General features: G+C 50.4%; 1 protein-coding gene across 2 annotated transcripts in view; it reads left to right on the forward strand.

The window, feature by feature from the left end:
* The window catches only part of SDC3 (syndecan 3), a 175,758-nt gene that overhangs the window by 55,531 nt on the left and 101,079 nt on the right, over positions 1-19,148 (forward strand). The window contains exon 1 of one of the 2 annotated variants that reach the window (XM_065577118.1): positions 7,350-7,376. The exons of the other annotated variant lie outside the window; for it this stretch is intronic. Coding sequence (XP_065433190.1) covers positions 7,365-7,376 — 12 coding nt within the window. The 5' untranslated portion in view covers positions 7,350-7,364. Of the gene's footprint in view, positions 1-7,349; positions 7,377-19,148 lie in introns of those variants that run through there. 2 annotated transcript variants of the gene reach the window in all.

Genomic DNA, 19,148 nt, shown 5'->3' on the forward strand with positions numbered 1-19,148 from the left:
TTCAGACCAGTGCCCTAGAGACGGAGGCCCCCATGGCTCCAGCTTGAAACCCCTGAGGCCTCAGGCTCCTCTAATAACTGCCCAGAACTGGAATAAAGTGACGGGGAGCCGTGTGCTTGCGAAGGTGGAATAACTCCTTGTCCCCGGAGAGGCGAGGGCCAAGGGGGCTGGAGGTGTCATCCCTCCCCGGGGGGTAGGGAAGAAGGGCCCAGCTCCCTTGGAGCTCTGGAAAGGAGGCTGAGAACATGCACCAGCCAAGCCTGTTGCTGGCGCACGGTTTACCCAGCTGCATGGAAGCTGAGCTCCATTGACGAGGCAGCCGAGTTCTCCCTGCGCGGCCACTCCAGCCACCATGAAAGGAGGCTTCTGCTGTGAGTGGCATTTAAGTTAAGTGATAAGGTGTCTCAGGAGAACAGGAAATTAAGCCTGTCTGTTTTCTACCTACTCTGGTGACTCCACACCTGACAATGGGGAGATGGTTGTCAATTGCAGATTGCAGCCCCCTGGCTGCATGGAATTCGGTTTCAAGAGGCAAGTAAAATGTCTTTGAGCTGGTTTGATTTGGTTTGGTTAAACGTCCTGATCTCGGTATGCTCTCTGCCCTGCCAAACCTGGGAGCTGCAAATGATTTCTCTCCCTCACCCTGCACAAGATTTTGTTCCCCTTTAAGCCAAGAGCTCCCACCGCCCCCGGAGAAAGCATTCGGGGACGGTTGTGGGTGGTAGAGTATTTTCCAGACCGAGAGCCAAATTAATTTGGAACCAGATGCTTCGGGTTTGATTCCCAACAGAGCTCAGCACCCACCCTGCTGAGAAGCTCTGAAAACCCAGTGCCTTGTTTTAGTGCCTGAATTGGAGTCCAGCTCTTGACTTGGAGAATGCCTAGACGGCAGTCACAAGGCGTGATCGCAGCCCCCTAGCATGGAGCAGTGACGCTGGGGCAACACGAACAATTCCCCAGGGTTCCGGCCGGGCTTACAGAGTGCACGCTGAAGTGCATGCTGCTTCGGCTGCACCATTCCAGCACCCTCGCCAGCGAGATGAGAGCTAGCTCAGGTACGTTGGCCGGCACTGTAGTCACACCCAAGGGTTGCAGGCTAGACATAGCCATAGAGTTGCAAGGAAATTGCAGCTCCCATGGAAGTCTGTGGCGCTCCAGTGCCTCTGAAAATCAGGCCCAACGTTTGTACATGTTCACAGTCTTGCTAACCTCCTTGCTCCTGTGGTGCCAGCCCCAGAGCAGCAGCTTAACAGGGGCGGAAGGATGGCGTGGGACTCTGGAAACCTGGCCTCAGTTTCTGCCGTGCCACAGCCTCGCTTGGCAAAATCACTTAATGGTTTAGAGTTCTCTCTCTGTCCGATGGGGATAATAGCAGTGACCTGGCTCCCCAGAGGGCTGTGAGGATAAATGCATTGGATTGTGAGGGGCTCAGATAATGGAGGCTACGTACGTAGCAAACAAATGTTGTGTTTACACTATTTGCCAGTCCTCTCCCTCCTATGTAGTGGAAACCATTGGATAGTCACTGGGGGCTTTCCAGTCACTGGTCCCTGGCCAAAAGGGGGGTCAGGAAATCACTGCACACTCTGCCAACTCAAAGTTCCTCTGGAGTTTCAGCTGGAGAAGTTACTTGCCGCTGACAATTGCAAACTAGTATATAACGATCAACCTGTGAGACTCACTGCTGCAGGAGTCTTTTGGGACAACGTTTATAGCTGGGTTTTGAGAACAGCCTGGATAACGTTCATGACCATTAATAAATACACTCCTGCTAAGATGAGGGTAACAGGGAGTAAGCTCCTTGCTGAAGGGGTCAGGAAGACGTTTTTCCCCAGCTAGAACGGTACAGTTGGCCGGGTGCATTAATCCCCCCCCTTCTTTCTCTGAAGTTTTAGATGTTGGGACTGGAGCCCACATACTTGCTAGGCTATTTGTCCATCTGGTATGGCAATACCTGTGTCCAGACCCAGAGGCAGCTACATTTCAATCCAGGTGAACCTGTTCATTATAAAAACTTTGCATGGTTCTAATCAGCCATCCTGATCTTTATTTCTAGCTCACTGTGTGGCTTACGGGGATAGGGTCAGATGGTCCAGTGAGTAGGGCACCAGACAGAGTCAGGAGATCTGGGATCTAGTTTCAGTTCTGCCACTGACCTGCTGTGTGACTGTGTGCAATTTGCTTCACCTCCTTGTGCCTCAGTTTCCTCATAGAGAGAGTGATGTGGCATCGATCCTTGAGGGGGCCACTTAGGGAGCTGGGGCAAAATCAGTACTTGGTCCTGCTAGTGAAGGCAGGGGGCTGGACTCGATGATCTTTCAAGGTCCCTTCCAGGTCTAGGAGATAGGATATCCTTTATAAATGTTTGTCCAGTTATTATCAACTGTAATATAAAATAAACAAATGAAATTAAAAAAAAATGTTTCCATCGACTTGAAACAATTTCGTTTATTTTGTTTTGGGGGAAATTTCAAACTTTTATGTTTGGCTCCAATTCCAAAGAAAACCAAATTTGGAAATTGGGGGCTTTCTGTGAAATGGTGAAATATTACAGTTATACAACAAGAAATCGATTCCAAGGCCAGAAGGAACCATTGTGATCACCTAGTCTGACCACAGGTCATAGGACTCCCCCAAAATAATTTCTAGACCAGAGTTTTTAGACAAAGGAGGAGAGTAGAAAAGAATAGTCCAGAGAAAAGAGCGGCCAGTCCCATCTGCAATATCCTCATCTTGTCTCAATGGGGCAACGGATCCACCACCGTTTGTCTTTCCAGGACTTAAAATGCAGGGTGGAAATCTTAGACATTCCCCTGGAGTGGAGCTTCTTCCCCCAGGGGCTGCAGATACTTTAAATCCTTGCCAATGCAGGAACCCAGAGCTACCAAACTCCTTCCTGCTCAGGTGCCTGGTCAGAGCTGGCTAGTGCAATGCAAACAATAGCTTGTGAAATGAATATTGGCCTTTCTCCCTCACCGGGGTTTCCAGCGCCATTTCTAATACAGACAGTGGAGTGAATGCTGCACAAACGCCTGCAAGTGAGATGATGCTACTTGGCAATGATTACATTTATTTTAATGGAAAAAACTGTATGTGTACAGAAGCAAGTTGGCTCCTTTGGTTGTTAAAGGCAGTTGTTAAAGAATCACTGGGATGTTACATCACCCGTGCAAAAAAATTGCTATAAATGAGAAATAGCGTGCGTGTGCGCACACATTGATACTGTGCTGTTTACCTTCTGAATGGCTCCCAAACATTTATTGCCTCTAGAACATCCCTATCAGTGTGGTAGTGAGCTATCGTTCCCTTCTTACAGGTGGGGAAACTGAGGCACACCGTGGTTACGGGCCTGCTTTTCAGATGTGCTGCTCAGCAGTTGCAGCTCCTATTGACTCTACTGAGAGTTCTTGGTCCTTTGCACTTCCAAGAAGCAGGTCCGGAGTTTGTCTGAGGCCACAGAGCAAGTCAGCGTCTGTCCCCGGAGTAGAACTCGGGTGTACCAGGCTCTCAGTCCTGCGAATCGATCGACAGAGACACAGTGTATAGAGTCGTCAACTCGCTGCAATGGCTGTGTCGCTGCTGTATGGAAAGTTTGGGATGCCCAGGTTGCTGCTATGTGTGAACGCCCCGACTGTGCCGCTTTGAAAGTAGATTTCAGAGTAGCAGCCGTGTTAGTCTGTATCTTTGAAAGCAGAGTGCTGGCTGCCGCTGGGCTCCCGGCTTCCCTTGATCTGAGAGGGGTGGCCCAGACTGGCTCTATGCTAGTCAGAGCTCTCTGGATTGCCTAGTTTGGGCCTGATCCTAGACTCATTGAAGCTGCTGGCTGTTTGGCCTTTTATTGGGGCAGGATCTGGCCCATTTTAAGCCTGTCACCCAGTGGAGGAACGCAGATCCTGGAAGTCGGCTGTCTTTCCCTTCTTTGTTTCGCTGTCTCCCCCAGGCAGGTGGCTCCAAGGGTGCGTCTACACAGGGAAATTAACCACAATAGCTATTTTCTGGCTTAGCTTAATCAAATTAAAGCTTAACTTCCAAATGAAATCCGAAAACGGCACTCTTACTCTGGATTCAATTTGTCTACACGGGGAGCTATTCTGGAGTAGCTACAGCACTGTAAGGCCACACTCTACATGACAATTTCCCCATGTAGATAAAATCACCTTCTCTGGTCCTGGATCCCACACCAGTGATCACACGCAGCGTTCCAACAGAAGTCACTTACAGGGCAGCACGTGCTCATTCGTGAACTGCCCAGGCAGCCGTACAGACCCAGCCGGTCGGGTCCCTCCTCTCTACACTCCCCAAACGGTCAGCGAATGCACCCCTTGCAGCTCCACAGTTAAGCAGGCTGGGGAAAGTAGGTCGTGTGGGCAGGCTTTGTCCTACATATGTAAATCACGTCTATTTATGGTCACTGGCGTGACAGCAGGATCTGGTCTCTCTCCCTCGTTCCGTCTTTGGGTGCAAGTGGTTTGTTCTGAGGCCATCTCAGGCTGGGTGTGCGCCATGCTTTGCAGTGCAGTGCCTTCGCTGTTCCTGTTTGCTAGCACTCAGTAATGAATGTCAGAGGATCAGCAATCCGCTGTGCTGTGTGGTGTGAAATAAACACGGCACTGGGGTTGTGTTACATCCGCATCACTTGTCAAGTAAAGCTAGAAGAACCAAGGGAGTCACTAGTGACCAGCTACCAGGGAAGCATCATTAGTGCTAGGGCCTGGGAGTCAGGACTCCTGGGTTCTATTTATGGTTGTGCTATTTGCTCTCAGCATGATCTCGGGCAGCTCACTACAGAGTAGAGCCAGGTACATTTTTTTGACTGAAACTTTTTTGGGGGGTGTGTGTGAAAAAATGCAAATTCAAGTGGAGCGAAACATTTTGCACATGTGTGTCAATTGGGCAAATTGTGTTGGTCAAAAAAAACCCAAACCAAACTGCCCTGAATAATGTCTGAAAAAGTCTAAACAGTTTGTTGTGACATTTTAGAAACGAAATATGCTGACTTTGGGTTTTGATATTTACCTTTTCATTTTATTGGTTTTAAAAAGGGAAAATAAAAAGCTCAATGTTGAAACAAAAAATTTAGTTGGACCTGAAACTATTCTTTTCGAATTTGCAATTTGCTGATAATTTTGAAAAGTCTCATTTTCCTGTCGACCCCAAACCAAATCCTTTTTAGATTTTTTTTTCTTTTTCAAAATTGCCCCCAAACCAAAAAATACATTATTTGCACAGCTCTAATTACAGGGGAACGGAAGGGCTCTGGGCTCTTGATTCGCTATATAACCTAGGTGCCCTCTTATCTCACAACGGATGCCACCGTTGGAGTGGAATGCTGGGGAGAGGTTACAAGACCTGGGCTTCCACTTCCTGAGTTGAATGGGACCTTCTACCAACTTATTTAGATACTTACCATATATACTCGCTCATTAGCCCGTTCGTTTATAAGCCGACCCCCCAAGATGGTTAGGTAAAAATAGCAAAAAACTATATGACCCTTTCATAAGCCGACCCTATATTTCAGGAGTTGGCAAACTTTGGCTCCCGGCCGTCAGGGTAAGCCGCTGGTTCGTTGGGACATTTTGTTTACTTGGAGCGTCTGCAGGCATGGAGCCCCTCAGCTCCCTGTGGCCGCGGTTTGCCGTTCCCAGCCAATGGGAGCTGCGGGAATTGGCGTGCCACTTCCCGCAGCGGCCGCAGGGAGCCGAGGGGCTCCATGCCTGCAGACGTTCCAGGTAAACAAAACGACAATGTATTAGATATTCAATTCAATGATTCCATAGAGTTTAAAATCATCAAATTTTGGTGTAGACCCGTTTATAAGCCGACCCCCTTTGCTCTCTGATACGTCACTTTTTTACCAAAAATATTCAGCTTATGAACGAGTATATACGGTATATGGCCTCCATCGCCTCACATCCTAACAGAGCAGCGTCTTGGTATCTCAAATAGCAATTAGAATCGCAATCTCTCTCCGGCCCAGTTAGCAGCTGAGAGCCCGTTCAGTGTATAGTCTCTGACTAAGGATGCAGGAAGCCTCAGAACAGACTTCCCTCCGCTTCTCATACTAGCAGTGTGGGGCAGGCTACCTTTATAGCCCGGTGGTAAATTTGTGACCACTTAGGACAGAGGGCTTCTCCACCGCAACACAGAGGAGGAATTCTGGTTCCACAGAGCTCTTAGCAGCCGGAGAGCCAGAGTCAGTTCCCCCATTTGTTGGTGTGGGTCTTTCTCCCAGCAACAGGGAAGAGAAAACCCTTAAAAAAAATGGTTGTAAAAGCAAGAAACTTGGCAGGGGGACTCGGCGGCAGATGCGTTATCTGAATTCATTCTTGGAAATTGACTCGATTTTCAAGTTGACGGTGCCCCTTTAAATCAGAGCAGGATTACTCAACAGACCTAATTCATATTGGAGTCCCTCGGAAAATAACAGAAGGCTCCAGGCTGCTAACACGTTTGAATTTGGCAAGCGCAGCATCTTAATCAACATCCATTACAATTTTCATGACAGCTTTGGGGGGGAGAAAAAAAACTTCTTCCAGCCAACGATACGTGAGCTTCAAACGGAGTGTCTGACTGTCAGGGATAGGGGTTTGCAGAGCTCCAGCCTTGGCTAATTACTTGTAATTAAGCCCCAGCAGGAGCAGGGAAAGGCCCAGCCAGCAAGGGGCTCCCCCCTTCCACACCCTCCCCAGCACTTTTGGGGAATCTGCGATGGTGAAGGGAAAATCTGTATTAATCTGCAGCTAGCAGAGCAGTGCCCGGGAGCCACTAATATATTCCTGATTAATCATTATTAGGAGGTTCATTATCCATAGCTCAGTGCGAGAACAGATTGGGAGGGGCCTCAAATAATTGAACTGCAACAGTTTTAGGAGTAGATATTAGGAGTAGACCGTTATTGCAGCTTTCCTTGCCAAAGCAAGTGGAAGCTTTTCCCTTTTAATGCTTGTTAAATATGCTGCGAATTAAGCCTCCCTCTCTGTCTCACTCATTCTGATTAATTCCCATAATTGTGTACATTTCTTCCCCCTTTTTGTCACACAATATGGCAATGCACCATAAATGGATTCTGTAGTGGGAGCACATCTTAATGAAACTCCCCATACACCTGTTGTGAAAGGGGTAAATTTGGGATGCTATAATGGTCACACCTGCACAGATTCACATGCACCTGGAACACCTGCCAAGCCTATGTTTGCACCCGCATGTAGGCGGGAAGTTGTGGCTGCAATGGGCATGGTGTTGCAACCACAGCAGAAAACGTTGCTCTGTAATTCCACAGGAACAGCACTATTCATGGGAGAGCACGGGGCAGGCACTGGACTAGGAGACTGGGGTTCAGGTCCTGTCTCTGCCACGAAGTCATTATGGAATCTTGGGTGAGTCACTTTCTGTTTCCCGTCTGTAAAATGAGGAGATTGCTCCTTCCTTTGTCTTGTCTAGTTAAAAGCAGCAACTGACTGCTGCTTGCTACGCGTTTGTACAGCGCCTAGCGCAATAGGGCCCCGATATCAGCTTGACTTTCTAGGTACGACCATAAAACGACTAATAATAATGCTCTCAAATAGCTGCTGTGCGGGAGAGAGTGGTTGTGCTGTGGGGATCTGTAGGGGGAAATCAGGCAGTGGTGTTGGGCTTTGTGTAGCATGCGGATGCCAGGGCCATGGAAATGGGCCTTTGGGTCGCTTTAGACACTTCAACTGACCCTGATGAGACTTCTTCATAATATTTTATGGTTCGTTGTTTATCATTTTAATTACAGTCTTGTTTTGTGGTGCTTTTTACTATACAGGGCTTAAGGGCACTTGGTGATGTACTGTATGAGTGAAACCACCTTGTGGAAGCTAGAAACTCAAAGCCATTTCGCATACGTGCACTGGCTTTTGTTATTGCAGGGTGGCTCAGGCGGGCGGGGGCTGCACAGACTGGTTTGCTCGGGAGCACTGACGGTGATTTCCTCCCCCGGTAAAGGATCACAAGGTCTTTTCCAGAAGAGCTTTTAAAATGAATTATGGAGTAATATGTTTGTAGGTTGGGAGTAGCCGCCTTGTCCCAAACTTTAAAGCTCTGTTGTTATCAAAGCACCGGTGTTTCTTGCAGATAAGAGGAATAATGGAGTGGGCAGAGGGTTTCCAGTAGGAAAAAGCCTTCTCAAAGGGCTGTGAGAGTGCAGGCATCCTGAACTGGCTCTGCTCCTTCTCCTTGGAGTCAGACCCCTCTGAATTTAAAGGTTCCCAGCTAGATTCCTTTTAGAAACCCACTGAGACCAAACTGTTGCTCTCCAAACCGAGGGTATCTCTGCGCTGCCGGAAAAGGTGTGCTCTTAACGCGGGTTAAAATAGCAGTGAAGATACGGCAACTCGATTTTTAACTCGGGTCCGCAGCTTGTGTCCACCCCAGGCTGCCCTACAGGCAAACCTGAGTTAAAAGCCTGGGTCTTCACTACTGTTTGAACCTGAGCTAAGAGCAGGTCTTTTTTTGCAGTGTCGACATACCGTTAGCGACCTTCCTAATTGCCACCACCTCAGTTAACCCAGCAGAAAAAAACGGATTTTCCGTTGAGAACTATCTCTAGTCTGAGTTAAAGGGGCAGAAAGTTCTCACCATCCTTTGGTGGCCCCAAGGTGGAATGACTTGGTTAGTGTGAGCCCAGTTTCCATCTCAAATGACCGCCGTAATGACCAGCACCGTTTGGAGACCGCCCCAGCAGAGAGGTTGGTGACTGAGCTCCATGGGCTTTAAATGCCCCTTTCCCTTTAATTTCCAAGGCTTCAGGAAGGCTCCGTGTGCTGGGTAATGCATTTCCTTCTCTCCTGACTCTCAGCAGGGACCTTCCTTCCAAATCCTTTTCTCCTAAGGTGTCTGAGATGTCCCAGGCTTCCTCTCCTCTCTCTCGCCAACTGTCACTCTTCACAGCTCACTGCTACAAGCCCATATGCCAAGTGCCACTACCCGGGGACCTTCCCAGAATGCCTTGTGTCCAGTCTCTTCGCACCTTCCGCGTTTGTTATGCTTTCCATCACTGAATTCTGGCTGGAGGCGGAGGGACGGCTGCAGCCTTTGTCCCTGCGAGGGCTGCGTGGCTGAGACTTCAGTCTGTCCAACTGAGGGGGATGGTGTGTGTCAGAACCGGATTGGAGCATTCAGATCCGGCACTGAAGGAACCAGTCCCAGGGCTGGGAGGAGAGGCACAAGGGCAGGTGTCTCTGCTGGTCTCTTTGCAGCTGTTTTATGTGCAGCTCCCGTCCCTGGGTTTCCTGTGGAATTTGCTGGGGGTGGTTGGAGGTGTTAGAGAGACGAGAGGGAGATGCAGTCAGGGAGAAATGATGGGGCAGCGGGTGTCAGAGATGTGGTTTTGGGGAGCCCAGTTCTCCCTTCTAGTGCCTTGACCATGGAACAAGGGAGACTCGGCGCTCTGACATGTAGTGCCAGCCGTGTCCCAGTGCCGGCCCAGAGCAGGGTGGGCGGGAGATGGAGCGTGGGGTACGTGGCTCACTCAGTCTGCGTGTGTAATACAGAAAAGGTGGTGTGACAGGAGCAGATCCTGTCATGTCTGCTGTTGCCCTGCAGTGTTGTAAGAGATGAAGTGTGTGTGTGGGGGTGGGGGAGGAGGGCAGGCAAGGTAAAGCTGCCAAAGGCACCAGCTCACTTGTGGGAACACAGCAGCTGCCGGTGCTAATCAGAGGCCAAATGAGGGTGGGGGAAGGGCGCAAAAGGAGGAGGAGTGTCTCCCAAACTCCACCCACAAACCAGGCTCCACCAACCAAAAGCAGGCCTCCCAGTAGATTGTTCAGCTCTTCATAAGACAGCCTTTTCTCTCTTTTCTTCCACGCTTCGATCAGCAGTGATGTAGCTAACACTTGGGGCCTTGTTGTCATTAGGCTTCATAGTGAACACTCTATGAAAATGAGTGAGGGCAGGTCACGCCCCTCACAACCTTTGTTTCAGTCTGTCTGCAGACTCAGGGAGACATCAGTGGACCGGATAACCCTTGACTCAGGGTTTGAAGGTTTTCGTCACAACCGCAAGGGCTAAAAACCTTTGTTTTTAAATTGAAATTAAAGTTTAAATTCTGGAGCAAGAAGATGTAGCCACAATGGTGGAAAGCATTGGTTTGCCAAGCCAGCCTTGTTTGACCCTCGGTACCACTGTGGGACCCATGGTGTCTAAGGGCTAGATAAGTGCATAATGCAACTGCAAACGGTATATGTGGTATGAATAGGCATGCAGTAGATTGGAACTTGGGTCCTTTTGGTTGTTATTAATGACTTGTATTACACTAGTGCCCTGACCAAGATCGACGCCGATTGTGCTCGGCGCTGTACAAACACACAGTGAGAACCCGGCCCTGCCTCCCAGAGCATGCGTTTGACCCAGCGTGGAATCTATTCGTGAGGCAAATCCCTGCAGTGGATGAGATCCTGGGACTGGCTGTGACCATGTGTACCCACGGCAGCGCTAGCCCAGAGGTGACAGACAGGCCCAGCTGCAGCAGAGCGGACGCTGTGTGCAATCTCCCATCCGAGTCTGGTGAGGCTTCCTCTGACTTCCCTCTGTGGCTAGAGGTTACATGTGTGACACTCTTTAGACCTGCCGCTGATGCAGCAAGGATCTCTTGCGTAGTTTGAGCTGACAACTAGCGTGACGGGTGCTGTGTTCCCAGGAGCTGCAAGTGACTCACTGCCTCTTTCTTCGCACTTTCGCACTTGCTGGCTGCAGCCCAGTGGATTAGTGGGGGATTGATTTACACTTGCCCGGTTTGCAGTAATTTTCGGGGATGTCTGTTTTTCCCTGGAGTCCATAGAGGGGGGTGGGGAAAGGGGGAAGGATTACGGAGTGGGGCAGCCCTGGGCTACACTATGCCCACATTATTCCCTCCATCTCACCGCCCTGCCAGCTGGGCAGTGAGCAAGCCCCGGCCGTCGCCTTCCTTTTGATAACCTCGCGCCCTGGGTGAGCCCCCTGGATGCTTTCTCACGCCAATCCTGCTGTTGGGAAGAGCTGGTTTAGGAGCCACAGGGCTCCTCTCCTTAGCATCCCCCCACTTCCTTCACCCCTCACCCCACTTCCCACCCCCATTCAGAAGCTGCCTTTCAGCAGCCGGTCGCCTCCTTGCCGAGATGGCAAGCAGCCAGCTTGTCCATTGTTGGAACAAATTCTTCGAGTGGGGGAGTCCAAGGCTCCAGACAACTGCATCCGGCCCTCCTTCGCTGGCCAGGCGGTTCCCTCTGACCATTCTCTCTGCTTCCCGGGATGCTCTGGGGTTTGGCAGTTTGGCAAAGCCCTTGGGATAGAAAGAGAGGCTTTACTGCTGCCAATGAAGCAGGGTTGTAGCCCTTGAATGGGCAGGAGAGTGGCCAGGATGCTGGGAGGGGATTAGGGGATTCAGTGCTGGTGAATGGTGCTGCAGACCCAATTCCTCTGTCTATGGAGTGGGCATTGACTCCCCTACAGTGGGCCCCCACCATGTCTTTCAGAGACCCCCTTGAGGGGAGCCAGGGAATTCAGTCTGGGCTCCGCTTCCCTACCATGACTGCCAATAAAGGGGCCCGCTGCAGCTGGACTGAGACCCACTAACTCATCTCCTGTAGAAAGCCACTGCCCAGCCCTCGCTACCTACATCGTCTGTGCCGGGGGTTACAGCAGTAAACTGGATGAGGGGAAGGCCGAGAGCCAAACCTGGACCTGCCGTAAATGCATTCACACCCTCCAGAGTTCAAAAGTCACGAGGCAGGCCCTGAAAATCATGAGATTTTAAAAATAATAATTTGGGCCCTTTTTCTTTCCTTTCTGGCTCCTGACTCTGTAGGTCACACTTGTCACGCTTTTTTTTCCCCTCTGCAGCCAAGAGGGGTAGAAAGGTCTCCTGCCGTATCTTGAGTCTGGGAACTTGCAGAAAAACATCAAATATCGTTAGAGTTGCAATCAAATCACTAGAGTTGGCAACATTTGTGTAAACGGGTCCCACCCTATTCACTCCGCTGCAGCTGTGCCTGTTTACCGCAAACCTCAATCTTCAGCTTTCAGGATTATTATTTAATGATTCCTAAATTCCAGGGCCAGAAGAGACCATTGTGATCATCTAACCCGCCTTCCTGTATAACACAGGCCAGAGAACTGCCCCCAAATAATTCCCAGAGCCGAGCTTTTAGAAAAACATCCCATCTTGATTTAAAAATTGTCAGTGATGGAGATTCCACCATGACCCTTTTGTAAATTGTTCCAGTGGTTCATTACTCAGTGTAAAAAAATTAGGCCTTATTTCCTGTCTGAATTTGTCTAGCTTCTGTTTCCAGCCACTGGGTAATGTTAGACCTTCCTCTGCTAGATTGAAGAGCCCATTATTACATATTTGTTCCCCATGTCGGTATTTACAAACTGTGGGCAAGTCACCCCTTAACCTTCTCTGTGTTAAGCTACATAGATCGAGCTCCTGGAGTCTATCACCATAAGGCAGGTTTTCTAATCCTTTAATCATTCTCATGGCTCTTCTCTGAACCCTCTCCAGTTTATCAACATCCTTCTTGAATTGTGGGCGCTAGAACGGGACACGGTACTCCAGCAGTGGTTGTCCCAGTGCCGAATACAGCAGTAAAATCACGTCTCTGCTCCTAGCTGAGATTCCCCTGTTCATGCATCCCAGGATTGCATTAGCCCTTTTGGCCACACTGGGAGCTCACATTCAGCTAATTATCCAGAGTGACTCCCAAATCTTTTTCAGAGTCACTGCTTCCCAGGGTAGAGTCCATCGTCATGTAAGTGTGGCCTGCATTCTTTGTTCTTAGATGTACAAATTTCATAGAATCTCAGGGTTGGAAGGGACCTCAGGAGGTCATCTAGTCCAACCCCCTGCTCAAAGCAAGACCAATCCCCAGAAAGATTTTTACCCCAGATCCCTAAGTGGCCCCCTCAAAGATTGAACTCACAACCCTGGGTTGAGCAGGCCAATGCTCAAACCACTGAGCTATCCCTCCCCATACATGGAGTTGTATGAAAATGCATATTGTTGACCTGCGCCCAGCTCACCAAGAGATCCAGATTGCTCCGAATCAGTGACCTGTCCTCTTCATTATTTACCACTTCCCCTCACTGCATGATGTAGCAGCTCCCATGTCAAGGTCTCCAAGCTCTTTATACCCATTCTCTCTCCCCCCTCGCCCCCCCAGGAGACAAGGTAACGATCATTACCCTGTTTCATAGATGGGGAAACTAAGCCCAAAGAGGTTTAGTGATGGAAAATCTGCATCACAGCGGGTAATCCCAGAGGGCCCGTCTTGTACAGCAGCGGCTCTCAACCATTCCAGATGACTGCACCCCTTTCAGGAGTCTGATTTGTCTGGCCTACCCCCAAGTTTCACCTCCCTTAAAAACGACTTGCTTACAAAATCAGACATAACTGAGAAATTGGTGACGTTCTCATTTTTATCATATAATAAATAATAAATATCATAAAATAAATCAATTGGAATATAAATACTGTACTTCCATTGCAGCGTATAGCACACAGAGCAGCATAAACAAGTCATTGTCTGTATGAACTTGTAGTTTGTACTGACTCCGCTAGTGCTTTTTACGTCGCCTGTTGTAAAACTAGGCCAATCTCTAGATGAGTTGATGGACCCCATGGAAGAGCGCTGTGCACCCCCGGGGGCACACGGATCCCCGGCTGAGAACCACTGCTGTACAGTGTGTTAGCAGCAGAACCACCCGTTGGTTACCCATTTTGGCCTTCAACACCCTACTTCCTGTTTCTCCCACCCTGGCACCCTAAACTGATCAGAAAGCACCTCCTTTGCAGAATACCTGGAACATATCGAGGAGGCAGAATGACCCAAACCCTCCCTGTGGATGAAATAACAATTTGGTCAATAACTGGCTGAGAATTCAGCATCCCCGTTGAGTTAAGGCATGGTCAGGAAGCGCTCAACACAAGGCATATCTATGAAAGATCTCTCTCGAGCTAGCCGGGGGGTGGATGGGAAGGGGGGCTGCTTTAGCTGGGAAAGGGTTAAGAGCCCTGACACCCATGCATAACAGCCTCTGCTCAGGGGAGCCTGCCGACCTGTACTGAACCAAATTCACTCTCTGTCAGATTGCCAGGGGCCACTTAGCTGGGACTGATGGAGAGGTGACCGCTGGAGTGAAAGCCTATTAATAGTCACAATAAGAGGTTGTGGGGTTTTCATACCATTTCGTTCTCTGGGATCAGTTTAATTACAGTCATTTAAAAGCAATCAAAAGGTGGCAAGAGGAATATTGAAACTGTAATAGCTGGGAACTGATTGCTCGTGTGATTGGGGCGGGGGTGGAATTAGAAAGCCAGATCCTCCACTGCAGCAAACGAGCCTAGTTCTTGTCATTTCAATGGGAGCTGGCGTGGGTCACACCAACTGAGAATCTGTCCCGCTGAGGTAGGAGGCAGAACGTGCTTTCGATGCGCGGAGCCAACCGAAGGTGCATTCGGCTGCCTGGAGTCCTGTTCAGAAATGGCTGCAGGGAGGGGGCCTGCGGAACGAGATCTAAAAGCCAGGTGCCCTTGTTTTTGTATCAGGAGGGGAAAGGAAGTCGTTAAGGAAAGAACGGGGAGAGTTGGAGCCGCTCTTGTGTTAGAGGAGAACAATGCACCAAGGCTTTCCCCGAGTCATGGGCTGCCAGAGATTATTCTGTTCCCAGCCACTTCCTGAAGGAAAGGTACGAAAGGAACGGGGTGGAAAAGCGCTTTGCAAAACTCTCTCACCTCATGTGACGCAGGCACCATTTAATTGGTTCCAGCTAATATAGTTGGTCCAATTTGCACCCAGGGCCGGCTCCAGGTACCAGCTTAACAAGCAGGTGCTTGGGGCGGCCAAGGGAGAGGGGCGGCACCTGCAGCAATTCGGGGGCGGCAGGTCCCTCACTCCCTAGGAGCGAAGGACCTGCCGCTGAACTGCCGCCGCCAATCGCGGCTTTTTTTTTTTTTTCCAATTGCCGCCACCGATCGCGATCGCGGCTTTTTTTTTTTTTGCTTGGGGCGGCAGAAATGCTGGAGCCGGCCCTGTTTGCAGCTACCCAGTAGCTTCTTCGATCTACTTATGTACAGCCCACATCACCACACTACGTTGTTAATAGAGCCGATCCTCAAGCCTGCCCCTTGGTGGGAGATAACAGCCTCCTCCTTTTCAAGATGGTGAATTGAAGGAGGGTAGATTAAGTGACTTGTCCAAGGTCATACCGTGAGCCTGTAGCAGAGCTGGGAACTGAGCCCCACGCTCCTGAGTCTGCTTAGCCTCCGAACCATGAGACCATCCTGCCTCAGCACGGTGGGAAAAGGCCCGTTCCTTGACTAAAGTTACGAACCGAGGGTGTAGTTACGCGGCAATCTGCTCTGTGATCTGCAGTCAGATCCAGGCTAGCTCAGGTATGTCTAGACGTGCGGCAGTCACACCTCTGACTGCAGCAGAGACACGCTCTGAGTTAGACCAGGCTGGCTGTGGATACAAACTGTGTTTGGATCCAACTCCGTCCGTGACTGATGGTGGTGTAGTCCGGGCCTCAGGGGCTGGCCATGCTTGCCTGGAGCTGGGAAAGGGTTTCCCTTAGTGCTTGTGAGGCATCCCATAGCCGGTGTCGGCAGAAATGATGTTTTCCTCCTCTTGCCGTGGGGTGGCACGGGGGGAATTTTTAAGCCCTCAGTCAGTTTGCATGTGATGGGAAAGACGAGGAGTCATGCGGGTGGAAGGCAGAACGTTAAGCAAGTCCAGGTTTAAGTTTGACAGGCTCCAGCTTAGTGAAGACACGTTATCCCGGGGCAGAGAGCTCTCTAAGGGCTTGTCTTCACTGCAGAGTTAGCCTGGGCTCGTGCTAGGATGTTTCCTTAACCCTTGTCCCATCCGTAAACAAAACCGCCTCTCCCAAATGTGGTGCTTTACACCTGAACTCAGCTAGGCCAGACCCTGGGCTTTGCTGACCCTCAGACTGGTCAGCCTCCACTTTGCAGTGAGGACACAAACGCTGATACTCCTTCAGTGCCTTCCCCCAGTTTCACCTACGTGAAGGACAGACCATTCTCGCACCGGGAAAGAATCTTAGTGTATTGCAGTGCTAAGAACCATGGGACTTGCCCCCAGAAACCCGAACGACACACACGGGGGAGTGCAGCATCAGTGAGGACACAGTCACTCGGGCAGGGCTTTGCCGTGTGGCTGCTCATGCCTGGGCTAGGCTAACCCGGGCGTTCAAAGCTAGGTGCTGATCCCCCAGGCGCACTAACTGTACAGCAACAGAGCTGCTGATGGCTCTAATCTCACATTTTTATGAAGGCCTAAATGTCCATCACTCTCAGAAATCCAGCGTCCTGAGACACGAAAAGTTGAGGACCCTCTTTTGGAGGAATATGGAAAAGCCATCGGCGCCCTCACCAGAATAAAGCAGCCTCGTGCCCTGGCTGTCTGTGAAGGCTGCGGCGGATATAAAGGTGACTCCCAGGCCTGAACCATGAAGAACTCTGATGATGTAGGATCCCAGCCTGTACACATGAATCATTTCCCTCACCACTGCAATGCAGCCACTTCTGGGGTAGGATGTGGCAGCTGTTTAGGACACAGCAATGCCACTCACCGATGCAAGATAATCAGTGGAGAAGCCTCCTGCACCCATCTGAAGCTGCAGGAGGAATTTTATGGACTCAGAAAAGAATATGTACAGCACCTAGGACAATGGTATCTTAGTCCATGACGGGGTGCCCATGCAGTCCAAATAATTAATATTCATGATGTGCTCCAGCTGTGAAGAGTGTGGGAAAACGTAGAGACGGCCTTCACTGGCACCTTTATTTTAATGTCATAGCACTTAGCTAGAGAAAGTCGGACACCTCACCTCGCCTGCAGCCGTCTGCAGGACTGATCGGTAACGTCCGTTCCCCGGCGCTCGCCCCAAGAAGTTTTAAATGCCCCGTGCGAAGGAGCGTCCCCCCTGCCCTGTTTTTCTTGGTTTATTGTTACCCAATGTAAATAATACCCGGCTGCAATGGCCATCATGGCAAAGCCACCACTGGGGAGTTAAACTTGGCACATTGAGAACTAAAAGCACGAGCCGCTCTACCTCGGAGAAGTAAATCCCATAGCTGGGAACTGTGGCAGAGCTGTATCTTCGGAGGGCCAGGCACAGATGGGGACATGTAACACAGTGAAAAGTGGGGGACATTTGTCTCTTGCGAATCCATCTGCTCCTTGTTCTAGGGCTAAATACAGAAAACATGGACCACATGAGCACAGTTGGCACTAGCAATGGTTTGCGGAGCACGGCATGAGTCACCACTGGCTGTTTATAGGAGGGGAAGGGAGCCTGTCATTCCTTGAACACGGATCAGTCAATCCTTGGCTATGCAAGGTCTCCTTCCTTGGGGATCTCTGGCACCAGGGGAAAAAGCTTTTAGATGTCCTTGTTTTCGGAAATTTTACAGGACGCTGGCCAGGTGTTTAATCATAGCTAAGGGGGCCTGTATTTTTCCCCACTCTGCATACTGCATTGTAATTATTAGCTGGAGTACAGAGGCCTCTTGCTGGTGCAGGAACGTCACTGTGGTCGTAATTAGGGAAGGTAAAACTGGGGGTGGGGGGTTAATATATAAATGTGGAGAAATGTGCAAATGAATGGAATCAATGAGTGGGGGTCTGCTTTGCTCTCCACCTATGTTCTGGTTGATGGTCTCAAGTTGCAGTGGGGGAGGTCTAAGTTGGATATTAGGGAAAATCTTTTTCACTAGGAGGGTGGTGAAGCACTGGAATGGGTTCTCTAGGGAGATGGTGGAACCTCCTTCCTTAGAGGTTTTTAAGGTCAGGCTTGACAAAGCCTGGTTGGGATGATTTAGTTGGGGATTGGTCCTGCTTTGAGCAGGGGGTTGGACTAGATACCTCCTGAGGTCTCTTCCAACCCTGATATTCGATGATGTCGTAAGCCACGGGTGTCTCTCAAGCTCTTCTGTGTCATGACTCCCTTTTCCAACCCTCCCATCAATGGCACCTCGTCCTGTTCGTTCTGCAGAGTGGCCACAGAACCCTGTAATAAGCTAAGCAAGGTCAGGCTCAGATGACCTGCTAAGGATCACTCAGGGTATGTCTACGCTGCAATGAAAAACCTGCGGCTGGCTGCAGGGGAACGAGGGTAAAAATGTACAGGGGACATCGGTCCTTGTGCCTCAGGTATAAACCATCCCCCTGCTGGGTGGGCAAGGCAGAGACCTCTTCCCTCATTCTGTTGTTGGGTCATTGTCCGGCATGGGCATGGGGATGGAGTTAACCCTTCCTATACTAGTGGGCTTTCTCCCCAGTCCGTGCATCAAAGAGCACAGTCCAGCCACTGGATTTCAGTCCCTTTTTCTTCAGGGCACCTGTTGTATTTCTTTAAATTAAAGCCAGTTAACACAAGTTTAACATCTCTGCTGTGTCCTTTCCCCCTGACCCAGGGTCTCTTGCGGAACCTACCTATTCCCTGCAGTTCTTATGCTTCACGGGACATCTGTCTGGGAGCTAGGGTGAGCCTTTCTGGTCCCTTCTCCTTCCTAGCCTCCTCCCTGCAGGAGCACCCTTCCCGGCCACCCGCCTGGGAGTCTGATGTCCACTGGGTTCTCTCCCCTGACTCGGGACCTTCCTGCTCCCTGCAGCTCTCACTAGCAGCTGAGTTACTCACTGGCTCCTGTGATAGCCTGGTGATCTTCAAGCTATCACCTGATCCCTGGTCACATGCCATCAGCTGGGAGGCAGATGATTTGTCCCACGTGGGGGTATCACGGCGTCTGCTGGTCACCGCTCGGCGGCGCCTCCTCATGGCTCATCTGGGGAATTAGCTCGCCGCTGTCCGTGCCCCGACTGGCCGCCGCTCCATTGCCCCCGGCACTCGCTCTGCAGCTGTCCTCTCGCTCATCAGGCGCTGCAGGGCCTCTCCCTCGTGGCTCAGCCCTCCGGCCAAGTCACCGTCGTCCTTCCCTTCCGGGCTATTATCAGCGTCACCTTCCTCAAAGTCTCAGGCAGCCTCCAGCTCCGCTGTGCTGACTGCGCCTCCCCCACAGTGGCTGGGAGGGGAACCCGGGCCCGCCTTCCAATCCAGGGACCCTCGAGCCAGCAGCTCAGACCTTACTGCTCCTTCCCTGACAGCTTCCTACGCTGCCTTCTGCT

Source organism: Chrysemys picta, chromosome 23, assembly GCF_011386835.1.
Source record: "Chrysemys picta bellii isolate R12L10 chromosome 23, ASM1138683v2, whole genome shotgun sequence".
Taxonomy (NCBI): Eukaryota; Metazoa; Chordata; order Testudines; family Emydidae; genus Chrysemys; species Chrysemys picta.